This window comes from Chelonia mydas, chromosome 4, assembly GCF_015237465.2.
Source record: "Chelonia mydas isolate rCheMyd1 chromosome 4, rCheMyd1.pri.v2, whole genome shotgun sequence".
In the NCBI taxonomy this organism is placed as follows: Eukaryota; Metazoa; Chordata; order Testudines; family Cheloniidae; genus Chelonia; species Chelonia mydas.
In genome coordinates, this window is record NC_057852.1 from 14335014 (window position 1) to 14357366 (window position 22353).

The 22353-nt window shown below is 42.0% G+C and overlaps 1 protein-coding gene across 13 annotated transcripts in view; it reads right to left on the reverse strand.

Moving 5' to 3' along the window:
- Nucleotides 1-22353, reverse strand: part of SLC4A4 (solute carrier family 4 member 4) — a 257343-nt gene that overhangs the window by 63730 nt on the left and 171260 nt on the right. For all 13 annotated transcript variants that reach the window (XM_043545163.1, XM_037896687.2, XM_043545166.1 and 10 more), the window contains 5 exons: nucleotides 16535-16622; nucleotides 14606-14760; nucleotides 13725-13838; nucleotides 11889-12063; nucleotides 3238-3371 (listed from right to left, as the gene is read on the reverse strand). In XM_043545163.1, coding sequence (XP_043401098.1) covers nucleotides 3238-3371; nucleotides 11889-12063; nucleotides 13725-13838; nucleotides 14606-14760; nucleotides 16535-16622 — 666 coding nt within the window. The remainder of the gene's footprint in view (nucleotides 1-3237; nucleotides 3372-11888; nucleotides 12064-13724; nucleotides 13839-14605; nucleotides 14761-16534; nucleotides 16623-22353) is intronic.

Sequence of the window (22353 nt, forward strand, 5' to 3'; positions counted from 1 at the left end):
ATGTTTACTTGATTAATCACAGTGGGTTTTGGGGGAGGAGAAGAGAAACTTATTTCATAAAATGAAATATCATCTAATCCAGATATCTCCATAGAAAGCAACCATGCAAACATTTTCTGTAGATGAAGACCTTGATCACACTGCCTTCTATAAATCTTTTGGGAAGGCCTGCTGATATTTAAGCCTGTTTGGAGTAGAGCCGTGGTTTCCACAAAGGACTTTTGAATTTTCTGTGCATCGGTCCATGGAATTCTTTCTAATTTTGTTGCCACTATACAGGACGTTCTTGTGAGCAGGAAGAACTGAAATGAAGTACTGAAAAGTCAGCGTATGACTGCAATTGTCACGTGGCAGTGGCTCTCCATAAATCCCACTGCTACACACCAAAAGATTTTAGTCACAGTAAGTTTGAAAACCACCTCCTCTTTAAGGGAAAAAGAGCAATACTTTGTACCTCCTATTTATTCCTGCTGCTCACAGTACCTGGATTTGGATCAGATCATCTAGGCTAGAGGCATGTTGTGACACCAGAAAGTGTTGTCCTAATTTACACCAGTGAAAGAGAAAGGAGAGGATGCCCTTCTCCTCCTCCTACAGAGGTCCAAAGGAGTTGCTTTTGCCCATCTAATCTATTTCTCGACACACACACCAGTCTCTCCTGCATCTTGCTGCCTATGCTCCAGGAAGATAAAGAGATGGGCCGCAGGATTAATCTCCTCTCTCTCTTCTTGGCAGGGCTGGGCTGTATGAGGGAGAGAGGCAGGAGATCCACAGTGGATAGAGGGAATCAGGGGTGGAGGTGGGGGGGAGAGGGGAGTTTCCCCCTGTAGAAAAGGATGCGCGGGGAGCACTCTGCTTATGTTTGGGGCCCAGCTCCCAGGCAGAGCATCCACTGGTTTTCCTGCTGACCAGGCTCTGTCACCTGAGCTCCTCTCACACTGCCAGGCAGGGAAGAAACTGGCAGCTTCAGAAATAGCTGTGGATTTTAGCTGTGACCTTTTTTCAAAGGAACGTGGATTTTCTCCCCCTCCCCCTACAAAATAAACTTGGTGTTTCAGTGCCTCAGCAGGAAGCACCACAACTAAGGGCCTGTCTACACTACAGGTTGTGTTAGTATAACCTCCGTCGCTCAGGGATGCGAATAAGCCACCCCCCGAGCAATGTAAGTTACGCCACCCTAAGCACGGGTGTGCACAGCGCCATGTCGGCTGGAAAGCTTCTCCTGCTGACATAGCCACCACCTCTCGTGGAGGTGGTTTTCATATGCTGACGGGAGCACTCTCCCTTCGGCAGGGAGCGTCTTCACCAGACACGCTACAGCGGCACAGCTGCACTGGTGCATCAGCTTCTAGCGTAGACCAGCCCTAAGTCTGTGGTGTGTAAGAACCAAGGACTTAGGAGAACAAGCTTTCGATAACAAAAAGAGTTTGAGGAGGTAATTTAACGGATTATGAATTTTAACACATACAATCGTGCTTGTATTATAGAAACACATGGGATCCCTGCACTAATGATTTCTGTATGACTGCACAGTTGTATACTACTAAGCTTTGGGGAAAGTTACTGCAGGAAAGAACAAAAGTTGATGGCTGAACTCACAAAAGGGTGAATGGACACTATGTTTTACTAAACTTCTCACTGTGCTGAAATATATCTGGCTCTCTGTCTCACAGAGGCTGAGAACAGTGGGTGATCATACGTGCTTCAAACACTAATGATTCTGAAATACTGCTAAATGTGATGAGACAGACTCTGAGATTATGCCGTGCTTTGAGGCCCTCATTTAAATTGTATCACGTTATTTTCAGACGCAGTCACAACACCACAAATGTGGTAAGGTTAATGATGAAATCAAGTAGATTCATCCCACTTCTAAATGAACATCATACAGAACTCTGTAGATAGATCACAAATATATTTTTGCATTGCAGCATTACTATATCTCAAAAGCATATACAAACATGTCTAATATTTTCTAGGTTGTGTAGAAGAGAGACATATTAGATCATCTTAATTAAAATAGCCTCCAGAAAATAGCTAGAATTATCAAGCGAGATTACTAAACTTCCACAAAGGTTAATTTCCCTAGAAACCTCAGTATAATGAAGGAAGTAATGAAATTATGCTTTCGCTACCTAGACACGTCACTTTATGCCTCCTTTCTTATTGCAATCTACAGCCATGTTCAGTTTAAAAATCTATTAGGCCTTTTCCATGTATAACTACAATCAGTTAAACAGCTGTTCCGTATTACAGATGGCTTTGGGAGGGAACCCACGGTTTCCTTAACACTGAATGTCTTCGTACTTTGAAATTCAGATCTTTAACAATACATAATATTGTGGGTTCTTTCTTTATGGGGAGATGAAAGAGATGTGGTTTGGTTGGTTCTGTTTAACTTAACATACTCCCATTTTGTATGGCATCAAAAATGTCAACAGTGCAGCAGGTAATATTAACAGTAAGGAAGTGTACTCCTGATTACTTTAGAACAGCAATCTCCCAATATGTCATGCTACTGGTATTATTTATTGGAATAGCAAATGAAAATTCTGTGTCCATCCAGCACCTAACACAAAGGGGTGCAAATCTGGTTGTGGACTTTATTATTTATATTAGGGTAGCACCTAAACATTTCACAGAAAAAGCCCTTTTTTAATTCAGAGTTGATAAAGAAAGCTATTTAATGCAACAAAATCCCATCTAGGAGATTTGGTGACAATATCTGTGCATGCCATGGATACTTTTATTTTTATATATAAATAGCCACTTTCAGTAGACCACCAGTTTAATGGCAAATTCTGCTGCCAGTGAAGTCAATGGGACTTTTGCCACCAAATTCATGGAATGGGATTCTGCCTTTATTGTATGGAGAAATCTGCTCATCTTTCTGAGCAACAGAGTGATTAAGGAAGCCCACTGTACCAACCACTCTAGTTCCACTGTAGTCAGTAATACCATGCACTGCCATCTTGTCCAGTTCATTATAGCTCGGCAAAATGTCTCTTGTAATCGGACGCTGGCTGCGATTAACAAAGGAACAAAAAGGAGCTAGGCACCCAAATCCCAGTGGAACTCTATGAGCACCTTGGAAAATTCCAGCCCCCATTTTACAGCTCTCTCACCCTCACACGACTAAATGTTCAATTTCAATGCACTTAATTCCCCACTTTAAAAATCTCATTCCCAGCTAACACTGTATTAGCACTGGCAACACTCCTCTCCCCCTTTACTTACTTGCTGAAATTAAACAGGAGTCTTTCAAAGACAAGGACAGGTCCTGTGCTGCTCAGAATTGTGAGTGGCTGACCAGCAAAAAGGCAAAAGACCGCTCCAGTGACTGCTGTGCCCAGAAAGCTCTCCAGCACTCCCTAGGGCAAACATACAGTACAGATGTTAATTTCAACGGACACGTCACTTCATTCTCCCTTCTATAAGCATGAATGCAAGAACGTGTGGGGTTATATCAGATACCTACAGACTGTATGTAGGTGGGCATGAGATTAGGGGCTCATCTGAGGGCTGGTATCTAGCATAAATTCATGCCTTCGGTTACTGATTTCATAAAATCTTTAGTTATTTGTGACAATCAATGACCCAACATACCCCACTGTGGTTACTGCAGATACCTAGGGTTTTAGCATTATTTTTGCTATCTGCAGAGATGTTCGAAAAGGGCATGAAGGATGTAGGAGCACAAGTCCCATTGGCAATCTCCCACATCATGATGACAGAGCCCAAATGCATTATTTTGCAAGGTGCTTCACAATACACATAATTCTAAACATGGTACAACAGGGCTGGGGAACAACAAAACTGTGTCAGGGTTACAGCAATGAGGTTACTCTACAAAGCTTAGCCTGTACTGTGGTGGAGCAGAATATTTTACAAATAAAGAAATGGGTTTAAGAAAAGCAGATTCCTCTTTTCATAACAGGTTTTAACAAGTGAGACTCAAACCAAACAAGATTAACTCATACAGCATTGAAGTGTTAAGACCTAAGTTCATCAGATGTCATCAGAAAGTAATACATGCCACATTTTATGGTCTCCATCATTTCCTTTGGTATATGTCATGAAACAGCCTAACTGAGGAGTGATAAATGAATATGCCGTAGAAATTTCCTTGGATTTTCATGTAAGTTACTACTAAACAATATCTATTTTTCATAATGCAAAGCACAAGTACAACTTTAGTGACAGGTTTTGTTTACAAATAAAATGTAAACAGTATTATTGACAATACAACCTACTGTTTGTATGGAATTTGGAAAAAGCACTCAGCCACCACTGGGAGCAGAGTTAGGTCAACCCCACCCATATATACCCTTGCACGTATGAGCTTTTAAAAAACAACTATAGGGAAAAAAGTTGTCTTTAATTGAAAGTACATTTTCTTTCCACTGTCCCAAGGACTAAAAACATGGTATTTAAGTCTACTTTTAAAAAATATTAATATTCCTTTCAGAAACAAAGCAGGAGTATTCATAATTTTTTTCCCAGACAAAAATATTTGTAAGTCACATGAAAATTGCTACTTAAGTAGCATGCTGAACTATGCAAGAAGAGAGAGATTTTCTTAAATAGAAGGATATTGTTTATGCCATTATGTGACTACAACTAATTTTAAAAAGTCAATCTATTTTGTCACATCCGTGATCAAAGATTGTTCATCTGCAACATGTACGGACATTACTTAAAAACGTCACACTCCCTACAGGTGTGGAGTTGGCTTAGTGTAACTGGTGATTTCCCAAACTGTATTTCAATGGAGTAATTTATTGCTATCAAGGCTTTTAAATGTTTTGCCAAGTTTTATCCATGACATTTTACACCCAATAGTAATGGTGTGTCTGGAAGGGGTTTTACACACGACCATTTGATCTGGGGTAGAAGTTTATAATGGTGGCCCTGGGTACACTGAAAATATCCCACTCTTCAATGGTGGGAACTTTAATGTAGTCCAGCTGGAAGCTTTCTTTAGCCACTCTGTCGTTTCACCCCGCTCTGAGAAGGCCAAGGTGACACAGCAGCAAGAGTATCAGCAGCCAGTTCTTGCTCCCACCACCGCGAGCACTAGTGGAGCTGCTCATACCACAGCCACTTTGGGAAGGTTTTCAGAAAAAGCTCAGTTTAGGCCCCTGCCTGCTGTAGTCCTGTTCTCCTTATCAATGGCTCTTTTCATTTTTTCTTAAAAAACGGGTCCACATTGGAAGCATGGAAGCAGAGCCATGTTAGCCAGGACTGAACTGAAGCTTAGACAGGTTGCTAGAAGGTTCTAGCAAGGTTTCTCTTCAGTAAGAGACGGTCCCCGGCCTGAAGAGCGTACTGTCTAAACAGAAAAGGCAGATAAAGTGTAGAGGAAAGGAAGTATTACTATCTGCATTTCACAGCTGGAGAACTGAGGCACAAAATGATTAAGGAACTTGCCCGAGGTCAGGCAGGATGTCTGTGGCATAACCAGGACTTGAATCCAGATCTTCTGCGTCCCAGTTTAGTGCCTTAAACACAAGACCATCACTCCTCTCCTCTCTACGTCACAGATCATGGTTCTATACTCACTGGAGAAGGCCTTGATTTACTTCCTACTTTCCCTTTCCATCCTCCTCAACACCTCCTTTTCATAGTTTAGAGGGTAGTTAGTGCACACGTCCAAGGCTATCGCTTGTGCCATACGCTACCTGACTCATATCCTCACTACCATGGAGAGGGACTCAATGGCAGGAGGAACCACAGTTCACTGTTGAAACAGCACTAACACAGCTGAACAAAAACTTCCCACCACCACCGAGTTACAGACGAGATCTTCCATTTGGAATCAGCTCACTCTGACATAGGTTTTTTCCTTCTTGGATGAACACAGAGACCTTTGACTTATTATAGAGATCAAACTGCAGCTTTTACAGACCAATTTTTATTTTATTTCTGCACTCTGTTAAAAGGAGCTACAGTTTCCAGTTTTGTGGATTACAGTTTTAAAATGGAGATGTTTGATTTATTACAAACACTGCACTGGAAATTTTAAAACAAAAAAACCAAACAAAAAAAACAACCCCAAACTTAGAAACACTTCCAGGGCCTCTCATAAAAGAGCTATTTTAATATATTGCTCTTTAAACTGGAAAATAGAGATTCTGAAATATTCTCATGCCTGGAAGATTCTTATTAAAATAATGTCTACTTGAGTTATAATGCAGTTCTGTTCTTTAGCTTTTATATTCAACTCTGTAGCGAGCATCATGACATCTCTGCCCCTGCCCACCTAAATAGCAGTCATGGTCTAGTTCCTGCAATTGGACTGTTCACCTTAGTGGATCCTATTGCAGGATTAGGACCTAGCTTGTATGTCTCATTCATAGTTCCACTTTACAGTGTGGTTATACTCTGATTACTAATTGTAACCATTGCACCATGGGACTCCATTGTTATTCCCTCAGAATGAGTCCACAGATAAAATGTGTCCAGCCTCTAGCATGATGCTAATAGCAGGCATTAGTGGCTGTACTCTCTGACTTCATTATTGCCCAGTCCTGCAAGTTATTGTGGCTGTGAGCAATTCCACTGAAAAATGTATAGCAAAGACTGCTTGAAAAGCAGACGGGCATTACAAGGGGTCCCGGGAATTTATGAGTCTTTGTCCATTTCCTTTGAGCAGCTCGTGAGAATGATACAATTCCTCTCAACTGAAGGAATGGCATTTGTACAACTAACTCCTCTTCTCTCCTTCAGCACTAAATTACAACAAGAGCATCACAGCCCACGGCATGGATTCCAACACATCTGGAATTTCTTTTCCTCAACATTCCTTAACATGGCTGTAGTTAAGCATAGTGTGTTTTCTTAGAAACAAAAACCTTGATGCAAGGTTCCAAAGAAAGATTGCACATCTGCTCTTCTTTTCTGGCCAGCTCCCTGGGTCAAATACTACAAACTGTGATGATAAACATTGATTCGGAGTATCAGGCCCTGTGATATTATTTAACTATCCACAAGAAATAAAAGCCATAAATTGTAACAATATGCATGAATCTCACTTCCTGAAACATAGTTTGTACAGGTGACAAACTACTGGAAAACTCTCAGGGCCAGATCCTCAGCTGGTGTACAACAGCATAGCTCCACTGGAGTCAACCAAGTTGATGCCCCAGCTGAAGATCTGACCAAATCTCCTCTTTTCAGGTAGCCCAGACAGATGGAACCTCTTTTCTGAAGAATCAATTCCCACAGCAGTTTCTGACCCATAACATATCTGGTTTTGATAATAAAAGGTATTGCTCATGCTTAAAGGTTTCTTCCTGAAAATAAAGCTTCCAAATATTTACTCGAAGTGGCCCAGGGCCTTGCTGACATCTGCTCAATTAGATCTGCACTTTCTGAGAAGTAAATGAACCTGTAGCCACTTCAGAAACTTTACAAGTTTTAGATGGGGTATTCAAAAGCACTCATATGTTGGCCTGGACTCTTCACCCACAGACATCAATTACCATCAACTTCAGGAGGAACAAAGTTGGGCCACGGCTCCTTGCTTTTGAAAAATCACCTCCTTGGTAACTGAAGAAACTTTGAGCACAGAGAATGCTCCACTATGCCTCTGCATTACAAAGCAGCCAAGGGAACTGGAAGGTGGCATTTTGCTTCATGTGGAATCCTACTATTTGACCAGTGGATGCACCACTCTTTTCAAATAACGACAGCCTGCAGGTTATCTAAAGTGTGAGGAGGTGGTGACAGACTGCTTTGGGGTGTCTGCTGAGACTCTCTAGTCGCTTGATCCACCAATATACGATGCCCAGGCAGATTTGGGCAGCTTCGGTTTATTAGAGTGGTGTTTTTTGTGGCACAATCTCAGTAATGATTTTCCTGTGCTTCGTGCCAAATTTGTGAAATAAAATTAAAAGTCTAAATCTACTAAAGGCATTACCAATCCAGGCTGGTGTGCACAGTACATGCAACATCCCTTGCAGTGTCAGTGCTTCATTTCTGCAGTACAAAAGGCATTTGTCTGGGGAAGCCCCGAGTGCATTGAAATGTGTGCATAGAGAGTGGCTGAAAGTCTGACTGGAGAATGATCAAATCAGATGTTGAACAGCTCAGAGGGTCAGAGTACTGTGAAAGAGGGTTACTCACTGAGCAGTAAAAGAGATTTGGAAAAAGCAATCTCAGGCCATTTTCCCATACTTTACACTTCTATAACTCAGAAAGATTGTGGTCAGGGTGAGGCTGCTTTAATTCAAAGCAGAAACCATCAGCTCCCTTCTTGCTTCCCTGAGCCAAAACCAGCTGTGGCTTCTGTTGTCCTTTTCTGTTTTGGTGAGCTTCCCAGCCGCTCATTTAGACAGAAGCAATCTCCAAGTATAAAAAGAGACAGGCAAGCATGGATCTCAGACAACTCCTTGCTCTGTGTGATGCTGCTCAAGGGAATCTGCAAAGCAGGGGCAGCCCAGAGAATGAACCTAGTTTTTGAAGAGATAAGAGATTGCATTGTGGGGTAATGTCTATGTTGACTTTGCCCCATGCAGGTGTTGGTGTCAATCTGCTCTGCCAGGCACTAGCAGAGTCCTCGCTGGATGGAGAAGGAAGACAGAAGTTTTTTTTTGTTTTTTTTTAAGAAGAGGGAGAAAGTGAACTATCAGACTTTGGGGACATACTCTCCAACAGAATGACCCAAAGAAACTTATGAGAACAAGTGTTCAGATTGCTTCTATTTCTCTTCTCCAACTCCAGGCAGACAGCAAGACAGAATTCTGGTGGAATTAAGTAGGATTGCAGACTTTTTCCCATTCAGTTTGCATGCTGGAAATCAAGCCAGTGATGACACCGTCTAGAGATGTTAAACTTAGCATTGTGTGTAGTAGCTAAGAATTTCATACAAATCCCTGGAAGGGATCCTGGTCTTCTGAGTTTTGCCAGTACTCACTCATGATAACTTGGGAAATCTATTAAAGGCAGAGAAGACTTGGAGAAGTGATTTACACTTCGGATATCGGAGGTTGTGTCCACACTAGCAATTTTCTAAAAATACTCCAACAGTATATGAACCCTGGTGTGATTTCACTGGTGGCAGCATTAGCGTAGAGAGGTAGCTGGTGTTAATACCACCGTGTTGTCGACTCCTGTTCCAATCAAATCTAATGATGGCTAAACACACTACTCTCCCACCATTGCTACCACTTGTAGAAGTGCAGTGGTGAGAGAGGTTTTTAAAAAGTGCCAGTGCAAACAAGGCCACGCCACACATTGATGGCGCTGTCCCAGCTCTGGAAGATGCAAAGGGTGAAAGAGGTATTTGAAAGACAAGCAAACAAGCAAGAGAAAGCATTCACAGGACTCAGTCATGGGTTCTCTCTGCTTCTCCTGGAGTTTTGTCCTAAGACGCTCCATTTCATTTATGTTTGCCACAGAACTGCTGTGTGACTAAACCAGTATTTTTAAATGCAGGATACTAGCACGTTCCTTTTTCAAAAATAGAAGTAAATCATTTTGCACTGAAGAGTGCAATCTGGTAGCTATTGCCTTTCTATGGGCATCTTCTTTGTCACAGCTGAATTAGGTATAACACAGAGCAAGCAATAAACCAGGGCACCAAAGTCTCTCTTTTCTTCCCTCTCTGTCCTCCTTCACCCCGTCCCTCATGCCCAATCATGGCTTCAGATTCTCAGAGACAAAAGACTGTCACATTCATCAAACAAATTCCAGATTAAATCAGAGGAAGGCAACATGCTCAGATATAAAGAAGGTTCACAAGGTTCCTGAAAGAATAACTTTAGCCCAGCCCGCAAAGTGTTAAACAAAATGTGTTTACTTATCACTCTCTGCACCTGGCAGTCTCAATATGATGAAAGATAACAGAGGGCCCCTAGTGGAGAATAAAGATGATCAACTTTTCTCTTGGAAACTTCCCACATTCTATCATTGCTTTGTTTCAATGTCTCACAGCCTAGGCCCCAGGCAGCAGAAAGTCTCCCAGGGAAAAGGCAGAGGCAACAAAAAATGGCAACACACGCTGCCTGGGGACAGAGTAGGCCCAAAGGTGGACAGCAAAGTGTGGGATGGGAGTATGACCAGGGTAGCCAATGCAATGCATCTCCTCAGCAGCTCCCACATATGGGTCTTCTGTGGAGGCTCTGGAGATGCCCTTCTGTTGATGGAAACCTCAGAGCAGAGTGGCAATGGACATACCTCTCTGCCCCAGACCCAATCAGACCCAACACTGAGAAGTTATTGCCCAGTTATCAAAATTCATTGTGAAAGCACAATAAACTTACCCAAAGTATCACAATCTTACATCAGTAGCAGTCCTCAAAGGATGAATAGCACACAGTTATTGCTGCTGTTGTTTTGCTTACCCAAAATGTTACTTTTTTATTTGCTAAAGGAATGGTAAATCTATGAATTCTCCAGAAATCTATCTGTAATGAACATGTGACATGGTTTAATAGGTAAGAGGGGCTTTTTATATGTAATGATCATTAGCATTTTCCATCAAGAACCTTCATGTGGATTTCTGAATTTTGTAGCATTTAAGTTGCTAATGCAGTTTTTGTTCCCTAGGTAAAAAGTTAAGCATTAACCTCAAAGGTTTTTCGCCTGAGTTAAATAAATGGCTGTGCTGATATTCTTCTCCGGTGCATTAAACTCTCTGGGATATCAGCATCCCTTTTTTCAGGAAATTTCACCTTCTTCTGGAGCACAGCAGGACTATTCTGTTCTGATCCAGTGGGCATATGCCACAGCATCATTGCTCAGCAATTGTAGAGAAAGATGATCATTGGTGGTCGTGGGTCCTTCTCTTCTATATCTATTTTCTCTTCTCAGTTTACCCTATGGGCCTGCTGTGGAGATGGGCTTTTGAGGTTAGTCAGATTTGTATGAAGAAAGGAAGTTTGATGTTCTACAGGCTGCTGTATTTTATTTGGTTCTGTAATTTAAGGCAGGGGAGGCTAGAACCTTGGCTAGGCACCCTTGGTATTTGTTTGTTTTTAAATAAATCTAAATAAATAAACAAATTCATTACTGTTATGGTAAATTTAATTATTGTTAGGGCACTCAGAGCTGCTCGATGGGAATTATTTAATTGCAATTGAATCTAAATAAATAAAATAAATATTTGTGGGTTTTCAATTTGAAAAAGGCCAAAGGAGAATTAAAGCGCAGTTGAAATGTAAGCACAGTTAGGTCTCAGATAAGCAATAGACAGTAATGTTAACATACAATTATTTTTGTTTGGACTTCTTATATTATCGAGCCACATCCTAACATCCTCACTTTAATCCTTGCTCATGCAAAACTCCCACTGACTTCAATGGAGAACTGCCTGAGTATCCAGTAAAAGCGTCATATTTGACCCTTTTTTATTAATCATTCTAAACGGCTTACATTTTGTCTGTAGTGTCTGTCTCAAAACACATTCTAAACAATTCCTCAGTCTACTTCCTTATCCCTTCTGTTTCCAGTGGACAACCACACAGAAGTATTTTTTTGAGACAGGCAGAAGACCCAACAAAGTTAAGCGTCAGGCAGAACATGCCCTGTTAAGCTCTGAGGACGTGGAAAATGTGAATCAGAATTAATACACCCAGTTCAAATTAAATAACACACAAAACCAGTTAGCACACTTGAAGAGCACCAGTAATTTTGATACAGAAATGCCCCCCCCCTTTCTCTTGCCTATTGCTCGAACACAATTTAATATAACTGCATCTGCAATTGCTAAAAGAACCAAAGTACAACAACAGACACAGAAGTGAGGTCAGTTTTAGTTAGAGCAGCAGGATAAATCTTGTGCTAAGTAACCAATCTTTATACATGGCCCATCTGCTTCCCTGCTACTCTCGAAATGAGGAAATTTGGGCCTGCATTGTTTGTATGAGTTTGAAATGATTTCTAACCTGCATGTTGTCTGTAGCATCACCAAGCAGACCTCCAAAAGTGATAGCATTGGTCACTGTGGCCAGGTAGATGAAGAGAATGGCTGAAAGAGCTTGGATATTTAAAGCATCATAGAAGTCACTGGCGAAGAAAGGTATTTTCCTCTTTATGTCTTTGACTAAACCACCACAAAATCTGAGGATTAGGCAAGAGAAGAAGAAAGTGAAAAAAAAGTCTTACAATAACATTTACCATGATGAGCAACTAATCAGGGACATCATCAGAAACGAGGGGCTATGCAATCCGAAAGGATATGGGTCATTGCAGTTATTTCTACATAAGGCATAAATCAATGGGTGTTTGAGCCACATAACCGCTAAATGGAAAATGCTTCGAAACATTCACCAGAAGTAGAATTGGGAGTAAAACAGTACAGACAAATGAAAGAGGGGGGTTATAAGTCCAATGGCTCCTCCTTGATTTGGAGGGCAAGGAACACTCAAGCAATAGGAAGTACATTCTTCTTAAATAATCAGGAACTGAACAGAATTTGGTTTGTATAAGTTTCCGGTGGGCATTCTACAGAGGATAGGGTAAGTAACGTCACACTACAAGAGTGACTTTGGTACCGAAGCCCATTGGCTTCAATCACCCACAGTCAGCATGAGAAGCACAAATCTCACTTCTTATCCTCTCACATATAGTCCACCACCAAGACAACCTCATCGGTATAATTGCATTTGACCCATCTACCTTCCAAACTATTTACTGATTGGAAGATAACAAATCTGTAATGTTCTCAGGCGATTCAGACACAGCACATTAAAGAGATGTGATGGCAGACAAGCACACAGGACTATTGTTATGGTTCTTTGTGACAACATGGATTTCTTGCCTTTCTAAGAAGGAACATTAACTCTAACTTGTAATTGCAGGCTTTCAGCTTTTTTATTATTATTACTACTTTTAATACCTACAAACATTCTAATAATGTTTTAACTGATATCTAACTTATAACCTTAACTTTATCTCAGCAAAGTTTTGTATTTGGGAATAGTCTTGGGACCTCAAAGCACTTTATAAAGCACCATGTTGCTAAGAAATAGTAATAGCCTGGAACCATCATCTCAAAAACTGAGGAATGTTACTTCGGCTTCCCATCCAGTCTGGCAGTCTACTGAGTGGGAAAAGAGAACAGTTTGAGATATCTCCCTGAGCTACACATCTCAATTACAGTAAAACACTACACTGACACTGAGTTGCCGAACTGAACCAGGCCTAATTCTGCGTTCTGTTACATTAGATTGAAACCAATGGAGTTCACTGGCACAAAACTGAAGTAATAGAACAGGGAATCAGGCCTCATGCAACATTATCTTCTCTGTTTCTATTAAATCTCTCTTTTGGGCTCTTCTACATTGTAATGGGAATGTCAGGAAACAGGATCTCTCTTTTATTGACAATTGATGGCTTTGAACATTTATTGTATAAACTTGTGATAGCCTGCAAACAGCTAAAACATTTCCACAAATATGAATGGAAAAGAATTGGTATTTAGGATGAACGTACTTCGTAACAATCAGCGTAATTTCACACATCCATAGGCCAAGCATTTTACAAGTGACTAGCAGTTTGGGAGTTCTCATTGTTTGTCCCAATCTAAGACACCTTGAAGGGGTCTGCTGGTCCTCGGGATCCTTTAAAAGGTCTCAAGCTGGGCACCCAAAAATCACAGGTCACTTCTGAAAGTGGTGGCCATGTGTATAGCAGGTGAGAGCAATATTATAAGATGCAAAGTTAAAGGGGATAAAAGGGCAAAGCATCATGCTGAACAGGTCAGAGAATTCATCACTGACCTGCCAGTTCGTTGTAGTTCTTCAGTGTCGCCGTGGCCCCCACCTCCATGGCCCCCATCATGAGGCGTGTCTCCATTCATCTGTACATTCTCCCCACCCGAATACATGTTTTTCCTATGCAGAAAGACAAGTCACACTGAGGATTCACTGTGTTACACACTATAGGACACAAATCTATGCCCAGCTTCATCACACAAGCCTTATGAACACAGAATGCTCCTGCTATACAAGCAGCCAGACTGGCATGCTGCAAATAAGGGATTAACTCATTGCATACTGGACGTTGTAAAATAAAATTCAATATTGAGCTTAACTACAGTTACAAATGGCTTGCTGTATTAGGACACACCATTCTCCCTCTGAACTGTGGTACAAGCACAGTGCTGCAGGGACATTTCCCACAGGACTATTAGCAAAGACCTGAAATTATAGCATAACTCAACATTCTCAGACACTGCTTTCAGGCACATTCTCTTCTATCGTCTCATGTGGAAAATTCAATGCTAAGGGGAAAAAATGACAACTCCTCCGCTCCCTTCCCACCCCCTACTGCCCTCCCCTCCCAGTGCAATGTTTACTTACTGCACTTGCAACCCTCATTTACCTGCTTTCGTTCCTCAAGCTCGGAGAGTAAATGCTGTGGACCCAACCCACGTGGCCCGGCCTGTCTTCCTCAAGATACTCAACCCCAGTTGCCCTGCACGCTCTCATAACTGAGAATGGGAGTCAGCCCTGCCTACATAAACATGGCTTGCTTTAACGTAACACATGTTCTTGGGTTCCACCTATCGCACTCCTTTCATCTTCTCTAGTTAACATGCTGGCCCAGAATATCCTACTCTCTTGTCACTGACATGAGCCCTGCTACTCCCTGCTGTTACCTTTTATCAGAAGATGGGAGAGATTTGGGGGGCTCTATCCTGATGGCTGGGTCCCACTCCCCAGGTGGAAGCACAATGACTTCATCCAGGAACTCATCGATTCCAGCGATCAGGTCCTGCCTGTCTTTGGCTTTATAGGCAATGTCATGGAACACCTGCAGGAGAAGCAAAAGTCTCAATGCAGCAAGAAGAAAAGGAGTACTTCTGGCACTTTAGAGACTAACCAATTTGAGTTTTGCAATTTTCTACAGCCAAGACTTACAACAGATCTTTCAGAAAAGCTTTAATCGACTCCCACTCAACACACTACAAAAAGATAATATCAGTGGTGCTTGGGCCAGTCAGATACGAACCACCGAGCAAAGCTGGCCAAAAAGTTTTTTGAACAAAAAGATTTTAAAACAAAAATGGCCTTTTAAAAAAAAAAAAAAAAAAAAAACTGCCCCCCAAAAATGTGATTTTCTTGACGTGCTTTGTTTTTCACAACGTTTTTATGAAAAATGTTAGCAAAATTTTTCATTTGCCACAAAGCCAGCTTTCAGTCGCCAAAAAATTTCAACAGACATTTCATTAACACTTTGTGTGGGGTCGGGAAAAGTCATCAAATTTTAAAAAGTCACTAAAATGTCAAGAAACCAAAAAACAAACAAACAAAAAACGGGGGGGGGGGGGGGTCAGTTCTGAACCCTATGAAACAGAAACAACTTCAACATTTTATTCAGTATTTTTAATGAAATGTCTTCTAGCCACCCCTACTGATAGGGTCAGAGAGTTTAAGCCCCGAGAGACCTCCAGCTCTCCTAGACTGACCTCCTGCATATCACAGGCCACCCAGCATCCACACACTAAACCCAACAACTGAAACTAAACCAGAGTATTACAGCCCACAGGAGACTAAACCACTGTGGGCCATAGGCAGAGAACAGAAGGGACTGAGGTGCACCATTGTCAAAGGTCCCTGCAACACAGGGAAATAATTTAGTGAGACATACCAAGTTGGGCCAATTGGAAGTAAATGAGTGAGGCTGTAGCCAGTGGTTAAAGAGAGACAAAAGAATACTAAGATTTCTTTTCATAAACATATTTTGAACCTTCCAGAATGACAATTCAGGTTGGGGGTAGGGCGGAGATCAGCATACGGAAGTACTTGAAAACTGGTGGATTGTAAAGAGGCATTGGAGGAATGAGAGAGAGGGCACTTTGTTCTGAGCACAGGGGTGGAATATAATAAAAGGCAGAGAGTCTGAAGTGGGTGAATGAAACCAAGGGAATTGTCAGAGAACAAAGGAGCACAAGAAGAAAGAGAAAATGCTAAGATGTTGGTGAAATACAGTTGTGCAGAGCCCAAGAGACACTGCAAAGAAGGATGTCTACCTTAATGCAGATAGCATCATGTCACATTATTGGTGTGTATTATTAGAAAGTAATTACTAGGTACAAAGGGGTAGTGTACAATTATTAGTTAGTTAAAGCAGTGCTCTGGGACACAGGGCACCACATGCTGGGTGTAACTATTTCGACAATAAGATGCACTGTCAGAGTTGCTGTGGGGTACCTGTGATCTTGGAATGTGAATAAAGAAGCACAGTTTATACGTTAACTCAAATGTATTTGAAAGAATTACAGATTACAGGGAAAGATGCAGGAAAGAAACACGTTCTAGTTCTACACATTTACAGAAGTGTGGAGGCAGATTAAATAATTAAGAAAAGGAATTTAAAGATAATCAGAATTTGATATCTCAGCTGTACATAAATTCAGCGCTCATGGATCCATCAGCCAATTCGCCATCGGAAGCAGCCTCATGTACGATACTGATATATAGAACCCAAAAAGTTACTATACAGAAAAAGAAGAGGATGGCTACCATCTAGGTTGATGAAACAACAACAGAAAACAACTGGACATGGTATATGCAAAGATGCCTACCTCATCGGACATCAAAGTGGCAATGGATCGACCAATCTCATGGTAGGACTTAGCTTTTCCCTTCGGACCCAGCAAAATGAATAGAAATCTGACCAAAAACAAACGGATCGTTACCATTCAGGATAGCAAACTGCATCATTTACTCATTGTACCACAAATCCATCTCTAATAAATGAGTGAACACAGAGATTCATCTTTACAAGAATCATACTGTAGTAGTTAGAGATGCAATCCATTCCACTTCCCTGTAAAACACCCAGGATACAATCAGATATTAAGAGTGAGATTTTCAAAAGCACTCCACCTTGACCTAACTGCTCCCATTGAAGTCAGTGGTAAAACTCTCACGTACTTCAATGGGACCAGATGTAGGCTAGCACTGGGCACATTTGAAGACCTCACTCTAAACCCACAACGCAGTTGTATTTAATCAAAAAACCAAGGTGAATCTTGTTTCAGTGTACAGTAAATTCAGGTAAAAGTTGCAGGAAATATGAGGAATCTAGGAAAATTTGCAAAATGCATTATTTTAAGCGTATGGCTTGGGTTTTCAGAATTGCAGAGTCACCACAGCTCCCACTGATTTCAATGGGAGCTCAGCCCCCTTCATAGTCAGGCCATTGGCCCATAGGAGGAATGAGAAAAGGCCTTTGTGTCAACAGCATGACTAATGTATTTCTTCCTCTGAGATTCACACACTTCAGATAATCAAAACTTGCTACACTAGCAAATTAGGGGATCGAATTCTTCCTTCCGTTATGTGGTCCTCAGAGTCTTTCCTCTAAAGACCTAGGTCACTACACACACACACCCCCTGGCTCAGATATCAGTCAGGTTTCTTTGTATTTTCTTCATCAAACAAGTGCTGTGATGGCACTACACAGAGGGGTCTAGCACCCAGCACCAACCCATGCAACCTCATGCATGAGCCAGGTGCAGGCAGCAGCTAAAATGCGATACTCCTCACATGCCCAGAGACCAGGAAAATGTACTGTTCACATGTAGACGCTGTCCAAGTGTGATATAGCCCAGAGGTTCCCAAACTGGACTCTGCAGACCTCTAGAAGTCACGAAAGCGCTTGTTGATGGTCACATAATGCTGGCGCCTTTTTGTTTCCCGCTGCTAAATTCCCTTAGAAGGACAGCTACATTAAATACTTCCCCAACATTGTTCCTGTTCCTAGATAATCCTGTATATGATGGGTGTCGTCACTGCAATGGCTAGAGAAGGGATGGAAAGAGAGTCCCGCAATTTGTGGAACCCAAGCAAGGCAGAGTTCTAGCCCCTGTGCTCAGGGAGGGGTGCAGGGACTGCTCACTCCCTTACCCCTCAGAGCTCCCCCATGCTCCCAAAAAGGGTGGGACCACGACTCTCCTCATCCATCAGTCAGCAAAGCAGACTGGCCTCCTGAGGTCACCTTAGAAGGAGAGCAGCAGGCATCCAGGCCAGGTAAGGCAGGTGAGCTAGAAGGGCAGTGTGGGGTGCATTTGTGATGGTAAGAAAGTGTTTTCAATTTCTTAAATTATTTTTTAAAAACAATATCCTTGAAAACATTTAATATTTCCTTTCTAGAGCCATCAATCCCACACAGCTCAGAAACACACTGCACTGCATTTGCTCATCAGTGCTTCTCTGGGGATGAAATATCTGGAGGATTCAGCATCCAGGACAGCTAGTCATGTGTGAAGGAAAACTATTCTTTTAAATCAGCCTTTAACTCTTAATAATTTAGCTAAACTGATTGAGCCTGGCATGCCTTGTGTTCCTGGTGGGGATACACAACACAGCCTTGCTGATAGTAAATGCTTCATAGCCACGGTTCATGGCAGATATTCATGTAAATGGATTATATTTTTAATTTACACATATTGCAGGGATCACTATCTACAATATACTAAGTGTTAATCCTTTATTTGATACCTGTTGGACAACAATTGCTTATTACTATGTGCACGCTTACTTGATAATATCTTCAATATGAAATCATTGCTCATTACCTTCTCTGCCTTTGCTTCTAATCACTGCTCATGTATTTTGAATGAGAGAAAGAAGCATCCAGAAAGCTCAGGCTGCCGGAGCTGAGGTGCTAACAAACAACCTGCTGACCCGTTATTTAGGTCTTGCAGCCATGTTTTTATTTTTAAAAGGTGGCAGACTGACAGCTGTCTCTCTACGAACAGCCACAGTCCAGGGAGCAGGAATGCTAGCTTCCTACATTCACCCTGCCCCTGTAGCTCACCCATGAATGAGCTGGGTCACAGCTGAGCCATGGAAGGGTAGTTCAATCCCCAGGCCTGACCACTGGCATCTCCACTGTGCTTGCTGAGAAGAATGCCCATTCATTTTGATGACAGTTTTGTGATATGGCCACCTGTTCCATGGGAACTGATTTGAGACAATGTAGGCCAGACAACGCCAATCTGGCATCCAATGCAACCTCAATATGAAAGATGCTGTTATCCAGTTACCAACCCACTCCCTTAGCTCGTGGCAACAGAAGACAAGACAGAAGACCTGTTTTTAGGATTTCAGTTTACTTAGCAGAGCATGGGAATTATTGCAAAAAAGACAATTTTCAGCAAATCCTGTGTCTCACCCTGGGTTTCATGAAGAAACACTACATAGCAGCGCAAATCAAGCACACTACGCGCACTGTAAATCCATTCGGTCTGGAAAAGGGGTCAAACAAAGGCACAACAGCCATATTACTGCACTGCTCTCTAGCAAGAGATTAAGGACCAAACTCAGCTTGATGTAAATGGACACAATCCTCGTGCATCTCAGTGGCAGTCAACACCAGAGATTTTGGTGCCGAAATTAAACCCAGCTTGCTAGAGGGATACACGAGGGGTCAGGTGCCATGCCTGCTTATGCTAAAGAATGTGGACCGAAATCTCTACTAAATGGCATAAACAAGCATCAGAGTTCAATTTGGGGGGGGAAATGTACTTGTGATGAGGTGTAGAGACCCCACACTGGGTTGAGGCCAGAGCGAGCCACACTGTCCTTGGGCCAAGCCTGCCTGCAATCCCTGTGTGGTAGCTGCTAATCCAGGAGGCTGGGCACTCCATATATAAAAAACCATGGCAGAGCAGGAAGTATCACAGGCTGAAAGCCAGGACTGCCCACACATGGGGAGAACCCCTCTCCCGCCAAAGCAGGAAAAAGCCAACGCAGGGATTTCCTTAAGGATTAAAGGCAGTTACTTCAGAAAAGGGTGTTGTTTTCTAGTTTGTTTCACTGTTGCTATATATTTTGTTCCCTTGATCAACAAAGTGATTGCACATGCCTCCTTAGCGGAAGGGAAAGGCCAGCTGGGTTAGTTTTCCATCAGAAACCGATGGACGCTGGACTGGACACTGCTTGATGGCTGGGGCACTATTTGTTGTTGATCTCTGGGAGAAGGAAATGAGAACTCCAGACAGGTGAAGTCGTTTGTTTTTTCCTCCTTCACCACACATGAAGATTCATTGTTTGGGCACCTTGTCAACATGCCACCCAGCCGGTTGCTTGCATGGTGTTATACAGCAGCAGAGACCGAGAAATGTAAACCCTTGTTGCCACGAGTCAGGATTCCCCAGAGAATGCCCCAAACCTGGAAAAGTTCCAGTGAGCTACAGTCATTGAGACGAGGCTGATATTCTGAACAATGAGCAAAACACACAAATTGTGTCTACACTTAAAAAAAAATAAATAAATAAAAAAAAATCAGGCCAAAGAAAAGGACGATCTCATTATTAACCAATGAACTGGGCGTCTGGAGATCAGGGTTCGACTGCCACAAGTTTCTTGTGTGATCTTGAACAAGTCACTAGATTTCAGTTGAGGCTTCAAGGCATAATAATGGTGCTGCAGAATCACAAATTCGACTATGCAGTTCTGTACTGATAACCCCCGCCCAGATACCTTAAAACTCCTCTCTTGGTGTTTCTTGACCATCTCCCCCCATCTTAATGAAGCAGAGGGGGGAGATCTGAAGGTAATCTGCAGAATTTTAGTCTAGAAGCTTCATTAAGACCCACCCCAAGTCATTAGCGTAAATGTGGTAAATAAGTGCTTGTGAAAGTGAGAAATTCATAGCACTGTAGACTTAAAATTAATGAGTAGAGACAACAATGAGCAGAATAGACACGATTTTAAAAGCCTGGGAAATCCAAACTGTAATGGGCAGACACAGCACAGGGTGAAGGGCTGATGATGCCTCATGGAAAACTCTGAAAAACATTCTATTGCAAAACAGCTGTACTTACAGTTCCTTACCTGGATTTCAATTCCCCTGTTTTTTATTGCCAAGGATGTTAAGATGGCATAAGAACAGGGTCTTTGTTCAGTCAGAGCTCATGGGCTCTTGCTACTTGCTTTTAAACAAAAGTTCTGTTTTCATGTAAATATTCTTAGTAACGAAGCCTAGGCAGAATGATTTCTAAATAGAAAATCTTTCAAAGATTTCCATTAAGCATCAGCTGCTCTGCAACTAAACATTATTCTGAAATCAAAACCAAACAACAATTAGAAGCAATAAAAAAGGAATACAGAGTCAATACATAACAGGCAATCAGTCTGCCCGATACAGTCTAAATAACCCATGCAGTAAAATGTGTTTGTTCTACATTTCCAAAGCAACATGAAGAAAAGGAATGAGGATAAAGGGGTGCAGAGATTAGCTTTTCACCCTGTGGAGAGCTCAGTGCAAAGCCTACCTGTAAGCCATAAGACTTTGGTGCTTGCATCCTCCTCCTCAACGAATGCCCCCTGCCTCCTTGAAAAGTCACAGCTGATATGTTGTCCATGGGAATCAAGATTAATTTGCTTTGTTGTTGCTTTGAAAGTGGAAGCACCAAGATGTCTAACATACTTTTCTAAGTAGCCATGTTATGTCATCTTATTATTAGGAACTTTTTCTTTTCCCTTGCTTTCCCCCAGGTTGTTGTTTATGACCTTCACTACTTGTGTCAGACCTCAGTTTATGCCCTGATCCAACTCCCATCGAGTTCAGTGGAGCAGGATGAGACAGCATCCTTGACTGTAAACTCCTTGGGGCAATCACTTGGGTCTAAGAAGCACTCAGCATATTTATGGATGCTCAAGAAAAATAGGCTAATTAATTAAGAGCATAAGAAGCAATGAGTGGGTCATCTGGTAAATAAATTTCCAATTACAAAATTATACAGACACCCCAAATAAATCATCGCTCACAGTTCTAGACCAACATTTTCAAATCTGGGAGCTTAAAATTAAGCTTCTGACTCCATGTTTAGCCTCCTAAATAGAAATGGACTGATTTTTAGAGGCACTGAGCAGCTGCAGCTCCCACTGCAATCAGCAACTGGCCTTAGGCTGCAGTACTCCATACCACATTTGAAGTCCGTGAGAGGGTATGTTTGCAAAGCAATGCAAGTCCAGACAGGGTTACTTTGACTTGGGTCTGTCCACTGCAGTATGGACACCAGCACCCTAGGTTTGAGATGGGTCAGAAAATCCTTAACCTAAGGTTATAATGCAATATAGAAGCTCAACCCCGGGGTTCCCTGATACAGGTCAGCTGACTCGAGTCTCACTAACCCTAGGCTTACATTGCTGTGTAGGTACAACTGCAGCCTAACTCCTCAGAAAAATTAGGCCACTCTACGTAGGAGACTAAATATGGCTTGAGGAGGTCTAAGTTTGAGCACGTACATTTGAAAGTTTTGGCTGCGGTCTTTATCAGATAACATAAAAGGGAAACCTAAAAAAAAAGAAAAACGTCCCACCTATTGCACCTTTTAGGATCTGAGAGTTCTGAAGTGCACTTTACGGCAGACATGCTCACTGCACAGGG